Below are 13,923 nucleotides of genomic sequence, written 5' to 3' on the forward strand. Positions count from 1 at the left end.
ATGCAGTATCAGGTCAGGTATAATTAAACTGCTCTTTTGAGGTAAGTGGCTATTTGGATTAGATCTCAGTAACTTGGTGAAAGAACTGGAGAAACTAAGCCACAACAGTTGCCAGAAGATAAGCCAAAGCCTCGGGCTCTCAATTTTGATTTCAGGACAGCAGAAGGTTCTGGCCTGGTTGTCAGCAATATGGTCAGATGTCCCTCTTTCTGGCTCGCTAATCTTCCTTTCATGCAGACACAGTCTTCCTCTCAGTCAGCTAGAGCGCACAATGCCTCTAGAGCTTCGCAGTGATGCGAGGCTGAGTCCATTCTTCTTTTCCTCCAGTGGCAAGATTTCTTCAGGAGTTTCGGGAGGAGTGTGCCATTGCGTTCTGGATATTCTTATAGAAAGTTACAAGTTAGAGTTCTCCCACCCGGTCGCTCCTCTTCTCTTGCACTCTCCTTGTTGAAAGGGAACCAAGGCGGTGAAGGTTCAGGCCAGCGTAGATTCTTTGCTGTCACTCCAGGCCATTGTTCCAGTTCCCCAGGCTGAATACGGACAAGGCAGATACTCCATCTACTTCATTGTTCCAAAGAAGGAAGACACCTTTTGTCTGGACGTAGATCTCAACGGTCTAAACCACTGCCACTGAGTCTCCTGTTTTTGTATGGAGACAATAAAAGCAGTCATAGCCTCTGTTCAAGCAAGAGAATTTCTCACTGCCCTTGATCTCAAGGAGGTGTACGTGGCTGCAGCATCAGAGGTTTCTACGTTTTACAGTGCTGGGCTGTCACTTCCAGTTCATTCTCCACTGCTCCAAGAATGTTTACCACAGGGAGAGGAAGTGGGAGGTGCAAGGGGGCCACCAGGGAAATCCTTGAGGTGAAGAGATGGGGATTTGGGGCCATTTGGGCCACCAGGAAGATCTTTTAAGGTTGGGACCAGGGGTCATTTGGGCTACCAGAGATATCTTTGTGGTAAGGGCTTAAGTGACCCGGGAGCCACTTGGGCCATCAGGAAATCTTTGGGTTGGGAGGTTGTGGAGTAGGGGCCATTTGAGCCTCCAAGGATCTTGCGTCATCTGAGGCAAGGTGCATTTCACTTCAAATGATCCCTTTGCTTCCAACATTGTATCTTAACACCAGTTTGAGGTGACATAAGGATTCAGGGCTACCAAAAGATTTTTAAAATGTCTAATTTAACTGTTTCTTTACATCAGGAGCAGTTTATGCAGCGATTGCATGCATTTTGCTTTTCCACTTTGCAATGGTTTTATCTTGATTTTTTCCCCCTCCAAGTTAATCTTTTTGCATTCGGAGAAAGAAAATGAGAAAATCAAGAGTGAATTGCTGCACTGAACAGTAGCACAGCTTACTGCATTTGCCCCAGAGAGGTTCTGACAGGTCCACTGAAGATTGTTTAATAAATTCCTTGAAGACAAGTGAGGTTTCATGGGACTGGAGAAGAGAAGACGTTGTTTGTGTTCACAAAAGGGGTAGAAGCCTCACCTCTATGGTGGCTAAAATAGAGATATTACTAAAGGAAAGGACAGTGAGCTATCTGTAGTCCAGTAAATTGTAAGGTCCTAGGCTGTATATTTTTACAAGAAACAGATTGTGCCAAATTAATCTGATTTCTTTGTCTGGGTAACTGGAAAACTACAAGGGAAAATGCTGGATGTGGTCTACTTGGATTTAAGCAAAGCCTTTGATATGGTTCCTTATAGAAGATTTTTATATAAACTGAGTGGCCTGGAGGTGGGACCCCAAGGTTGTGAAATAGACTAAAAATTGGTTAACTAACAGTTGACAGAGGGTAGTGATAAATGGAATTTATTCTGAAGAAAGAAAGGTGAGTACCTCTGGGGTTCATCCTGGGGCCTGTCCTATTCAGGATTGTTGTGAGTGATATTGCCAAAGCGTTAGAAGTGAAAATTTGCAAAAAAACACAAAGATTTGCAGCAGAGTTAGACACACCTGAGGGAATAGTCAAAATAAAATATGATTTACAAAAACTGGAAGACTAGTCAAATTTTGGCACTTTGCACTTCTTCAGGTTGAGTAAAGTGTTTAGGGTGCAGGAACACAAAGCATCCGTATGTGATAGGAGTTTGGAGGCTATATCTCACTGAGAATATGAAGAGGCTGAGATAGTCCAGATGAAAGCAACCAAAATGGTAAGAGGGTTTCATAGAAGACTAGGGGACTTTTTCGAAGCACTTAGACTTAGAAAGTTTCATAACTTTGTAAGTCTAAGTGCCTTGAAAATAAACCTCTAGAGGTCCTAAATATGTGTACTGTAGAAGAGAGGAGGGGACATTAACCCTTTTCTTTAAGGAGGGGAGGCTATAGAACTGGATGACATGATATGAAGCTACAGAAGTGAAATCAGGCAGTATTTTTTCCACAGAAAGGGTGGTGGATGCCTGGAATGCCTTTCCAGATGGGGTGGTGGGAGTGAAAATGGTGCTGGATACACAGTGCATTGCTAAAGGGCATAAGAATTGTGCTGGGTCAAACCATGAGCCCATCTACCCAAACATCCTGTTTCCAGCAGTGGCTTGTCTAGATCATAAGTACATAGAGTCCCAAAAATTTTAAGATTTCATGCTACTTAACCTCAGGGACAAGCATTGACTTTCCTCAGGTCTAAATTAATAACGGTTTATGGACTCTTCCAGGAATTTGTCCAAACCTCTTTTTGTTGTTTTTTTTAATCCCAGCTACATAACTGTCGCTTCTGGCAGTGAATTCCAGAGCTTAACTATTTGTTGAGTGAAAAAAAACATTTTTTCCTATTTGGTTTTTCAAATTCCTCTATATCTGTTTTGGAGATAAGATGACCAGAATTGCACACAGTTACTCAAGATTAGGTCCCACCCTAGAGCGATAGAGAGGCATAATATTCTTTGTCTTATTTTCTATCCATTTCCTAATAATTCCTAGCATTCTGTTTGTTTGTTTTTTTGCCACTGCCGCACACCGAGCAGAAGATTTCAAGGTATTATCCACGATGACACCTTGATTTTTTTTTCTAGGGTGGTGAGTCCTAATGTGTAATCTGGCATCAAGTAATAGTGATTTGGGTGCGATCAAGTTTAGGGGAGGAGCCAAGATGACGGTCTGACCATTTGGTTGTCTCTCATATCGTCTGCTGTTCGCTTGCAAATCGTTGTTCTTCATTCCCCATACGAAGAGAAAGGGATTGGTGAAAGGCCAACTGCCGCTGGTCAGAATATCTTCCCCGATTCAGCAGTTGATAAGCAGATACACAACGGCAAGTTCACAAGTAGCTGGAGTGATAGAGCCCTTGCTGAGAGCCGAAGGAGGAGCTTCGGCTCCCCGGGCAATTGAAACATCTTTGTCGCCTCCTGAACTTAACCCTCCTCCGTGTCCTGCTTATGCTGGGAGAAATTCAGGGGCCCTGAATGACTCGGAAGTCGAAGAAATCAGGACTCCATTCTGCAGTGCACAATCCCAGGGAGCAAGGAAAGACAACAAGGAGCTATTAGCTCCCACGGAGATTAACCTGGAGGCTATTTAGAAGTCTTTACAAGATCTGCCTGAAGTGGTAACAAAAACAGCCCAAGACATGTCAGCAATTGTGAGTAAAGTTGATTTCTTAACTCAGTCTTTGGAAAATACTAAGCAAGAATCTAAGAACCAGATTATGCAAATTCAACAAGATATAAAAGAAATTAAAAACACAGAGGAAGTACTGATAAAAGATAAAATTATCATTAACAGAAAAATTGAACAATTGGAAAACTTTAATAGACGTTTAAACAAGAATCCTCAATTTTCCTGTGGTGGAAGGTATAAATCAAATGGAAGTATTTAGAAAATACCTAACAGATGTGTTAGCTTATCCAAACTCAGCTATTCCTCCGGTGAATAAAATATATTTGCCATTGCAGCCACTAACTGGAACAGAATCTTTCCAAATGGAAAATATACCAACTGAACCATTGAATATATCAACTTTATTAGAAGACTCTCTTTCTAATGTTACTCAGCGAAGAACTTGAATTGTGTCTTTAGTATTTCAGCAAGATGTGAATTCTATTATAAAATTACTAGTAAAAAAGGCCTGTTTCTGACACAAATGAAATGGGCGCTAGCAAGGTTTTCCTCTGAGTGTGTATGTTTGAGAGAGTGTATGTGAGAGTGACTGTGTGAGAGAGAGAGAGTGAATGTGCGAGTGTGTGTGTGAGAGAGAGAGTGAGTCTGGGTGCGAGTGTGTCTGTGAGAGAGAGTGTGTGTGTGAGAATGACAGTGTGTGCAAGGGCGTATGTGAGACACAGTATGAGAGAGAGAGTGTGTTTCACACAGATACAGTGTGTGCGAGAGAGAGAGTGTGTGTGAGAGACACAGACTCTCTGTGAGACTGAGTGTATGAGACCAAGAGTGTGTGTGAGTGACTGTGTGATACAGAGAGAGTGAATGTGATACAGTGTGAGACATAGAGTGTGTGAGAGACTGTGTGAGAGTGAGAGAAAGACATTGACTGTGAGAGAGAGAGTGTGTGTGTGACAGAGATACCTTCCCCCCCCTCTCTGGTGTCAGCCCCCCCTCTCTCTCTGGTGTCTGAGCATTACTGTGCAGGATGCTGAGCTCTGGCTGTGCTTCAAGGAACTGACCAATCCTATTTAATAGAATGCACCGCCAACATTCTGAAGCCGAGAAACCTCGTGTGGTTGGTCACTTCTGCTTGTGACGAACCCGGAAGTGCGTGATGTCAATTCAGGAGATGGATACAGAGAGCAGGAATGCCTCAGCCATGCAGTCAGCTTCAGAATGTTGGAGGTGCGTTTTATTATATAGCATACTTCAAAAATTCTTTAAAAAATTTTTGTGGACAGAGGATTTGGCTCTTCCATGACGTCATGAAATCAACACAGGATAGAAGAAAGAGATTATTGGCTCTGAGAGAAGAAACAAAAAATCTGGGGGCTACATTTTCTTTAGTATATCCATGTAAATGCCTGATAAAGTTCTTGGGTATAAAATATGTCTTTTTTTGAACCGGTTGAGCTTCAAGTTTTCTTAGATAGTAAAAAGATTCCAAATAATCAAGAGTTTTAGAGAATAAGATTTCTGATTAAAATTAAAAGTATGTGAACTGACCAGGCCATTTTCCTTAAATTGGTGTTACTATATAAATATCTCCTCATTTATAAAGCTTCCCCCCCCCATGCTTTTTTTCTTCTTATTGTGATCTAAGAAAGTGATTGACTGTGGATAAAACATATTCTTGCTTTTATTTCTTTTTCTTTTTATGTATTGTACTAGACTACAGTTATCTCTGTATTACTGTTTGCAAGTGACCCTTGTAAAATGAAAGATTATAAATAAATAAAAGTAATAGTGATTTGGGTTATTTTTCCCAATGTGCATCACTTTGCATTTGTCAACATTAAATTTCAACTGACATTTTGATGTCCAGTTTTCCAATTTCCTAAGGTCCTTCTACAATTTCTCATGGTCTGCATGCAGTTTAACTGCTTTGAATAGTTTTGTCATTTGCAGATTTAATCACCTCACTCATTTCCATTTCCAGATCATTTATAAATGTTAAATAGCACCAGTCCCAGTACAGGGCCCTGGGGCATTTCAGTATTTACTTCCCTCATTTAGCGAAATGGACATTTAACTCTATCCTTTGTTTTGTATCATTTAACCAGTTTCTAGTCCACAACAGAACATTGTTGCCTGTTCTATAGCTTTTTAATTTTCTCAGGAGTCTCATGAGAGACTTTGTAAAAAGCTTTTTGAAATCTAGATACATTACATCAAGTGGCTCTATTATCCACGTTTATTCACTCCATTAAAGAAATGAAGCAAATTGGTGAGGCAAGATTTCCCTTGACTGAATCCATGTTGACTGTCCTATTAAACCATGTTTGTCTGTGTTTGGTAATTTTATTCTGTTATTTTGCCTGGCACTGATGTCAAGGTTTACTGGTCTGTAATTTCCTGGATCACCCCTGGAACTCTTTTTTAAAAATTGGCTTTCTGTTGGCCACTCTCCAAGCTTCAGGTACCACAGATGATGTTAATGTTAGATTACAGATCACTAGTAGTAGATCAGCAATTTCATGTTTGTGTTCTTTCAGTATCCTGGGGTGTATACCATCTGGTACAGGTGATTTGGCTCAATATATCTTCCAGGATCGCCAAGATTGGTTTTAGTTCATATATATCATCACCCTTGAAAACCATTTCTGGCACAGCTGAATCTCTTTTATACTCTTCAGTAAAGACCGAAGCAAGAATTCATTCAGTCTCTTCATTATGGCCTTGCCCTCCCTGAATTGCCCGTTTTACTCCTTGATGATCTAATGATTCCACTGATTTCCTCACAGACTCTTTGCTTCTGATATACCTGAAAAAGGTATTACTAAGAATGTTTGCCTTTGTGGAAAGTTTCTCTTCAAAATCTGTTTAGCCTTCATAATCAATACTTTACATCAAATTTGGCAGACCTTATGTTACTTGTTTTCTTCATTTGAATTCTTTTTATTTGAAAGATGCTCTTTTGGCTCGATTATCCTCACACTTCACCTTTCCATGCTAGCTGTAATTTGCTTTTCTTTCCACCTTTTTAATATGTGGACTGCATTTGGTCTGGGTTTCCAAGTTGGCATTCTTGAACAAAGTCCATGCCTGATTTAAAGTCCTAATCTTTTTGGCTGCTCTGTTTAGCTTTTTTTTTTTTTTTTTTTTTTTAAACTAGTTTCCTCATTTTATCAAAGTTGTCCTTCCAAAGGTTAGATTTCCTTAGTGTGTTCACTCCCATTAACAACTCAGATTTGATCATAATATCACAGTTTCCCAGCAGACCCAACACTGTTACCTCATGTACCAAGTCCTTTATACCACTAGGACTAGATCTAAAATAGCTCCCCATCTTATTTCTTACCAGTTGCTCCATAAAGCAATCATTTATTTCTTCTAAGAATTTTACCGCCTTACTTCCTGATGTGCTGTTTCTCCAGTCAGTATTGGGATAATTGAAATCACCCACTGTTTTAGTGGAAAAAGAGTGATCCAGGCTGCAAGGAGTTATAAAAACTGTTACAGACCTTTTATGTAAGGAAAGTAAATAAAAGCAAGAGAACATGGAAACTGATGTGGTTCTCCAAACAAATGGCTGAGAAAATGAAGGCAAAAGAGTTGGTGTTCACGAAATAAAGAACTAAACTCAAGAAGCTCTGACAGGACTGATATGTTTTCAGATATTCATTGCTGTAGTCTGTGGAAAAATTGGATTATAAACTGGTAGATGTGTATGAGTTTACTTATGAAGAGAGGTAGGGAAGAATTATATCATTGTGGACGTAATTGTAAAAATAACTTTGCTAGAACCAGTGTTTTGGCAATGTGTAAGTATTAAATGATTTGCAACTTTTTAAATAAGTATTTCTGGCTGCAGAGATGTATGTTAATAAGAACCTCTGTTATTGCTGTTTTTTGTTGTTGTTTTTTTTGCTTATTTCTATTACTATTTTAGGCTTGGAACAGCATCACATGATTCATATAGTGAAGACATGTATAGTACCTTGTTGCAAAGGTATCATCAGCTGGAAGTGGAGATGGCACAAGTTGCAGAAGAATGGCTTGAATGCCAGAAGAGAATTGATGATTATGTAGATGAACAGGTATAATTCCTTTTGTCCTCATTTGTTTACTCCTAGTACTATGCTCTTTTTCAGTTAGGTTTAATTGTTTATTGGTCAAATTAGTAGAAACAGATACATCATACGCATATAGAAATAGACAAATGACCAATCTAGTTTTCAAAAACTTCCCCTGCTCCGATCCCGTTTTCCCTCATTTTCCTCCCCCCCCCCCCCCCCCCTCCCCAAACACAGAATAAGTAAAGTATAGCATGGAGATGTCTCTGCCAACCTCCAATGCAAAAGTCAGATTTTAAGCAGGGGGCTACACACCACATGTGATAATGGAGTGAAAGACTTTCCCTTTTTTTAAAGAGTTTAGCAATTCCACCGACTGGCGCTCCATCCTGAGTTAAAGAGATCATATAGGAACACCAGTGTGGTAGTGTTGGAGATTCCCTGGACAATCAGCAGTACAATATTGTCTTTTTACCCATAAAAACAGCCCCTTGTAAAAATCCTTTATAGCCTTTCGAGTCCTCAGATGTAATGTGGAAACTTGTGAACAAAAGAAGTTGGTTATCCAAACAAGTGCAATTCCATGATCTGAAGATCAGAGTAAACATTAGGTTCCAAAATCTGCGTAATTTCATGCAGTGCTAGCACATGTGTCCCAGCGAAGCTTCCTTTGAAGAGCATTTTAGACAACAAAATAAATTGGAAACTCCCGTTGTGGTCTCTATTTGGAGCAGTATATAATCTCCGAACACCTTATAATTGGTTTCCCATAGTGACATATTTTGGAGCGACATATTCTGGATCCACACCTCAGAAGCACTGATGTATTTCTCCAGCTGAGGTCCTCTCGGGAATGCCCAAATCCACTGCCCATTGGGCTGCTAGTTTGTTATATTCCATGGCTACATTGTGGGTTTTTAAATAGACATGATGAAATTACAAGAGTACTGCATGATGGGAGTCCAAGCTTAGAACTTCCAGTAGAGCATTCCAACCCAGTGCTGTTTGAGGTAAGGAACTTACTAAGAGTTGAATTTGTAGGTAGGCAAAAGGATCTTTTAGTAAGTCAAATTCAGAGCATAAGGTTTCCAGCGAGGTCAGAGCACTCTCTTCATTAAGGCCCCAATGATCAAATTCCCTGCACTGTTCTGAACAGCACTGAAAAATTAGCGCCGGAACAGCACAGGGAATGAAACCCCTGATGATCAGTACTAATAACATGCAAATTTATGCGCACTATTAGCTTTGATCATCCTGTGGGAGGATGGCAGAGTCCGTCCCCCCCCCCCCCCCCCGGCCCTGCAGTAGTTGCTTGAGAGTTCCGGGCTGTCCAAAAAACCCCCCAGACATCTCAGACATAGGGGCTGGAGGCCCCCCTCCCACCCTGGACATGAGAGGCCAGAGTTCCTTTATTTCTCCAGCCTCCACCCCCCCCCCCGACAGAAGCCCATCAGAAGCTCCCCCCGAACGAGGGAATAGTACTTCCTCCTCCTTCCAACGCCATCTCCAAAATGGCGATGCGCTGGGTGAGGCTTCCCTACCATATAAGGGAGTTCCTCCTTATATGGTAAGGAAGCCCTGCCCAGCGTATCCCAGGATGTGGCATTAGACAACTAGAGGGAGGGCTGGAGGTCCACCGAACCTCTCTAGCTCTCTCTGTGGGAGGGGGGTTGGGGCTCGTTGGTGGGGTTCTTTGCCCGGGGTGGAATGGGAAGTCCTGCTAGCCTGCAGATGCATGCTGGACTGGGCTCCCTAATGCTCTGCAAACCCTAACTTCAGCTCCAAGCTGATGTAAGTTTTGCTGCAGCAACAGCGCCCTTGTTTGGCGCGTTGCTCGCTGAACATTGTGGAGGAATATGTAATGTCTTCCCCTCTCTGATCACCATCTTATAACTTTCACACTTAAATCTCCTCCCTCCCAGTCCCGTCCTATCTTATCTAATTTATCTAGGAATCTTCACGATATTGACCCTTCATCTCTATCCTCCCATGTTTCAAACCTCCTCTCTACTGTGGCACCATCCACGTCTGTCAACGAGGCTGTTTCTTCTTACAACAATACTCTATCCTCTGCCTTAGACACTCTTGCACCTTTGATGACCCGCCCTGTAAGGCGTACAAAACCCCAACCTTGGCTGACTTCTAATATCCGCTACCTACGTTCCTGTACCCGCTCTGCCGAACGCCTCTGGTGGAAATCTCGGGCCTTTGCTGATTTCTTACACTAAGTTCATGCTGACCTCCTTCCAATCTGCTCTTTTACGCACCAAACAGGATTATTATATCCAACTGACCAACTCTCTTGGCTCTAACCCTCGACTTCTCTTCACCACATTGAACTCTCTCCTCAAGGTGCCCCCTCCCCCAACTCCCCCTTCATTATCTCCTCAGACCCTTGCTGAATTCTTTCACGACAAGGTTCAAAAGATAAACCTTGAATTCTCTACCTCGCCACCTCTCCCTCCACTAGTCCGTTCCCCTCGCTCTCCTTCCCCTCAATCCTTCTCCTCCTTTCCTGAAGTTACTATAGAGGAAACTACACTTCTCCTTTCTTCCTCAAAATGTACCACTTGTTCCTCTGATCCCATTCCCACCCACCTTCTTAATGCCATCTCACCTGCTCTTATTCCTTTTATCTGTCACATTCTCAACCTCTCACTTTCCACTACAACTGTCCCTACTGCCTTTAAACATGCTGTGGTCTCACCTCTCCTTAAGAAGCCTTCACTTGACCCTACTTGTCCCTCTAATTACCGACCCATCTCCCTCCTCCCTTTTCTCTCCAAATTACTTGAGCGTGCTGTTCTCCACCGCTGCCTTGATTTTTCTCTCCTCACATGCTATTCTTGACCCACTACAATCTGGTTTTCGCCCTCTCCACTCAACCGAAACTGCGCTTTCTAAAGTCTCCAATGACCTATTACTGGCTAAATCCAGAGGTCAATATTCCATCCTCATTCTTCTTGATCTTTCCGCTGCTTTTGACACTGTCGATCACAGCATACTTCTCGATACCCTGTCCTCACTTGGATTCCAGGGCTCTGTCCTTTCCTGGTTCTCTTCCTACCTCTCCCTCCGCACCTTTAATGTTCACTCTGGTGGATCCTCTTCTACTTCTATCCCTCTGCCTGTCGGCGTACCTCAGGGTTCTGTTCTTGGTCCCCTCCTCTTTTCTATCTACACTTCTTCCCTTGGTTCATTAATCTCATCCCATGGCTTTTCCTACCATCTCTATGCTGATGACTCCCAAATCTACCTTTCTACCCCTGATAGACAAGCACGCTGAAACTTTGGTTTGGATGCAAGGTGAGATGACATTGCTGTATGGATGTCTCAACACCACATGAAATTAAATATGACCAAAACCGAGCTTCTCATTTTCCCCCCCAAACCCACCTCCCCGCCCCCCCGTTTTCTATTTCTGTTGATGGCTCCCTCATTCTCCGTGTCTCCTCAGCTCGAAACCTTGGGGTCATCTTTGACTCTTCTCTTTCCTTCTCTGCTCATATCCAGCAGATCGCCAAGACCTGTCGTTTCTTTTTTTACAACATCCATAAAATCCGCCCCTTTCTTTCCGAGCACTCTACCCAAACCCTCATCCACACCCTTGTCACCTCTCGTTTAGACTACTGCAATCTGCTTCTTGCTGGCCTCCCACTTAGTCATCTCTCCCCTCTCCAATCGGTTCAAAACTCTGCTGCTCGTCTCGTCTTCCGCCAGGGTTGCTTTACTCAAACTACCCCTCTCCTCAAGTCGCTTCACGGGCTCCCTATCCGTTTTTGCATCCTGTTCAAACTCCTTTACTAACCTATAAATGTACTCACTCTGCTGCTCCCCAGTATCTCTCCACACTTGTCCTTCCCTACACCCCTTCCCGTGCACTCCGCTCCATGGATAAATCCTTCTTATCTGTTCCCTTCTCCACTACTGCCAACTCCAGACTTCGCGCCTTCTGTCTCGCTGCACCCTACGCCTGGAATAAACTTCCTGGGCCCCTACGTCTTGCCCCATCCTTGGCCACCTTTAAATCTAGACTGAAAGCCCACCTCTTTAACATTGCTTTTGACTCGTAACCACTCGCCTCCACCTACCCTCCTCTCCTCCTTCCTGTGCACATTAATTGATTTGATTTGCTTACTTTATTTTTTGTCTATTAGATTATAAGCTCTTTGAGCAGGGACTGTCTTCTATGTTTGTGCAGCGCTGCGTAAGCCTTGTAGCGCTATAAAATGCTAAATAGTAGTAGTAGTAGTCCTTTTTAGCACTCATTTACATGCTACTTGCAATCAGAGCAGGCAATCTCATTTCATGCACTCACCGGCTCTGATCATGGGGCGGGAACATTCGCGGGTGCTAGTACATCGCTGTTGACTTCTAGTGCCCTCATTTGCTTTTGATCATCACCTAAGTGCATGGAATAGGTAGATAATACCCCTAGATGCCCGAAGTTGAAAGGAAGCGAAAGTAGACTCGGGGGGGGGGGAGGGGGGAATGGCATAGTTGTTGCAGGAATGTTGAGTAATATTCGGTACAATTTCCAGGTGTGGCGAGGTGCCTTAGACATCAAGGTTGCTGGAAGGTGTGCATTTCAAGTTCACTAGTGAGGCGTGCATGACAAAATTAAAATAAGGGAGAAAAAAAGAGTCTTTTCAACCTCTGTGAAAGAAAATTGAGATGTAGTACGGAGCCAGTTGTGGCGTATCGATCAGGCATGGGCAAACAATTGAATATTTAATAGACCAAGTCCACCCTTAGATTTGGGAAGAGCAACCTTGGTATAAGGCAAACGGGGGTTTTTTGTCCTGTCACAGAAAGCACAGGGATCTCAGAGAGACGAGACGCTGCTCTGATTTTTTTCCGCTTGACTTTGTTTCAAGTTTTGATTAATGCGATCACATAAGAAAGAGATACATATATTCTCTCCACAATCTGGATAGTACAAGAAATCAGCATACAGTGAGAAGACTCCTGACGCAGGCCTGTATGGCCGAAACACAGCTGTGTCGAGTCCCTTTCTCCCTGCTATCCACTGATGAATAAAGTCTACTTTTTAATTTCAACAACCAAAGTGTCGCCGCTCTGTTTTTATACACATATTTGAATATATTTTTTTTATATTTCTGTGTTTTTATTTTGTATTTTTCATTTATTATTTTTTTATTTTTTCTTTTTTTCTTTTTTTAGTCATCTTCGCTGTTTTGTTCATTGTTTCTTCTGAAGACTGGTTTCTTCTGTTTTTTGCGCTACAGAAAGCTATTTACCAACTTTTCAAGTGTTTATGAGTGATTGAGGAGAGCTGCAATGGCAACATCTGAAAGACATAGAGCCACTGTGTCAGGACAAACATATTATACAAAGCAACTCTTCCCATTAGAGATACAGGATTTATTTTCTAACACATGAAGCGTCTGAGCCATGGAGGGGACAACAAGGGAAGCATATTAAGAGAATATAGCTCTGTCAGGTCTCTAGGTAGTCTAATTCCTCCCAAAGAAAGGGAAAGGGGCCCACCCAGTTCCGCTTGATTAATAATTGCAAGGGCATCGCCACAGACATTTGCTTGTTAAGAACAAGACCTGAATAGTAACAAATTCTTTCACAGCATGTAGTGAGGACTGCAAGGAGTATTGAGGCTGTGTTAATATCAACAAAATGTCATCCAGAAATGCCATCACCTTGATAGTGGAAGAACCCAAGTCCACACCCCATGAATGTCTGGATCTCTCCGAATAGCACTCAATAATGGTTCCAAGTAGAGCAAAAAGAGGAGGCGGGACAGGGGGCAACCCTGCCTAGTACCCCGACAGATAGGAAAAGAGGCAGTGGGGGTACCATTCACTAAAGTTCTTAGCAGTGGGATTAGTAAATAGTCTTCAGAGCCTGTAAATACATGCCATCCAACCCCATATAATTTAAGACTGAAACAGATAGGGCCAGTGGATCTTGCCAAAGTCATTTTTGGCATGTAATCTCTAGAACTGCCAGAGTTCTTGTGGATATACTATGGGATATGGCCAGAAAAGCTTCGCGGACATTAAGGCCAAATTGTCTCACAAAATTCTGGGCAGACAATCTTAGGAGGGTGAGTGACTAGGCGATCTGCCAGTAACTGAGATATTTTGATAACATTCATTAGGGATATAGGACGATAGGATTCTGGAAGATCATCGGGTTTACCAGGCTTTGGTATCAGTTGAGATTGAGGTACTATAATATGAAAGCAAGGGGCCACAGGTCTGTGCCATCATGAGTTTGTAAAATTCAGATGTGTAGCCATCCTGTTCCGGAGCTCTACAATTCTTAAG

At 42.4% G+C, this 13,923-nt stretch overlaps 1 protein-coding gene across 3 annotated transcripts in view; it reads left to right on the forward strand.

Moving 5' to 3' along the window:
• FAM193A (family with sequence similarity 193 member A) overlaps positions 1–13,923 on the forward strand; it is a 328,734-nt gene that overhangs the window by 126,789 nt on the left and 188,022 nt on the right. For all 3 annotated transcript variants that reach the window (XM_030191118.1, XM_030191119.1, XM_030191120.1), the window contains one exon: positions 7,495–7,642. In XM_030191118.1, the coding sequence (XP_030046978.1) occupies positions 7,495–7,642 (148 nt within the window). The remainder of the gene's footprint in view (positions 1–7,494; positions 7,643–13,923) is intronic.

Source organism: Microcaecilia unicolor, chromosome 2 (genome assembly GCF_901765095.1).
Source record: "Microcaecilia unicolor chromosome 2, aMicUni1.1, whole genome shotgun sequence".
Taxonomy (NCBI): domain Eukaryota; kingdom Metazoa; phylum Chordata; class Amphibia; order Gymnophiona; family Siphonopidae; genus Microcaecilia; species Microcaecilia unicolor.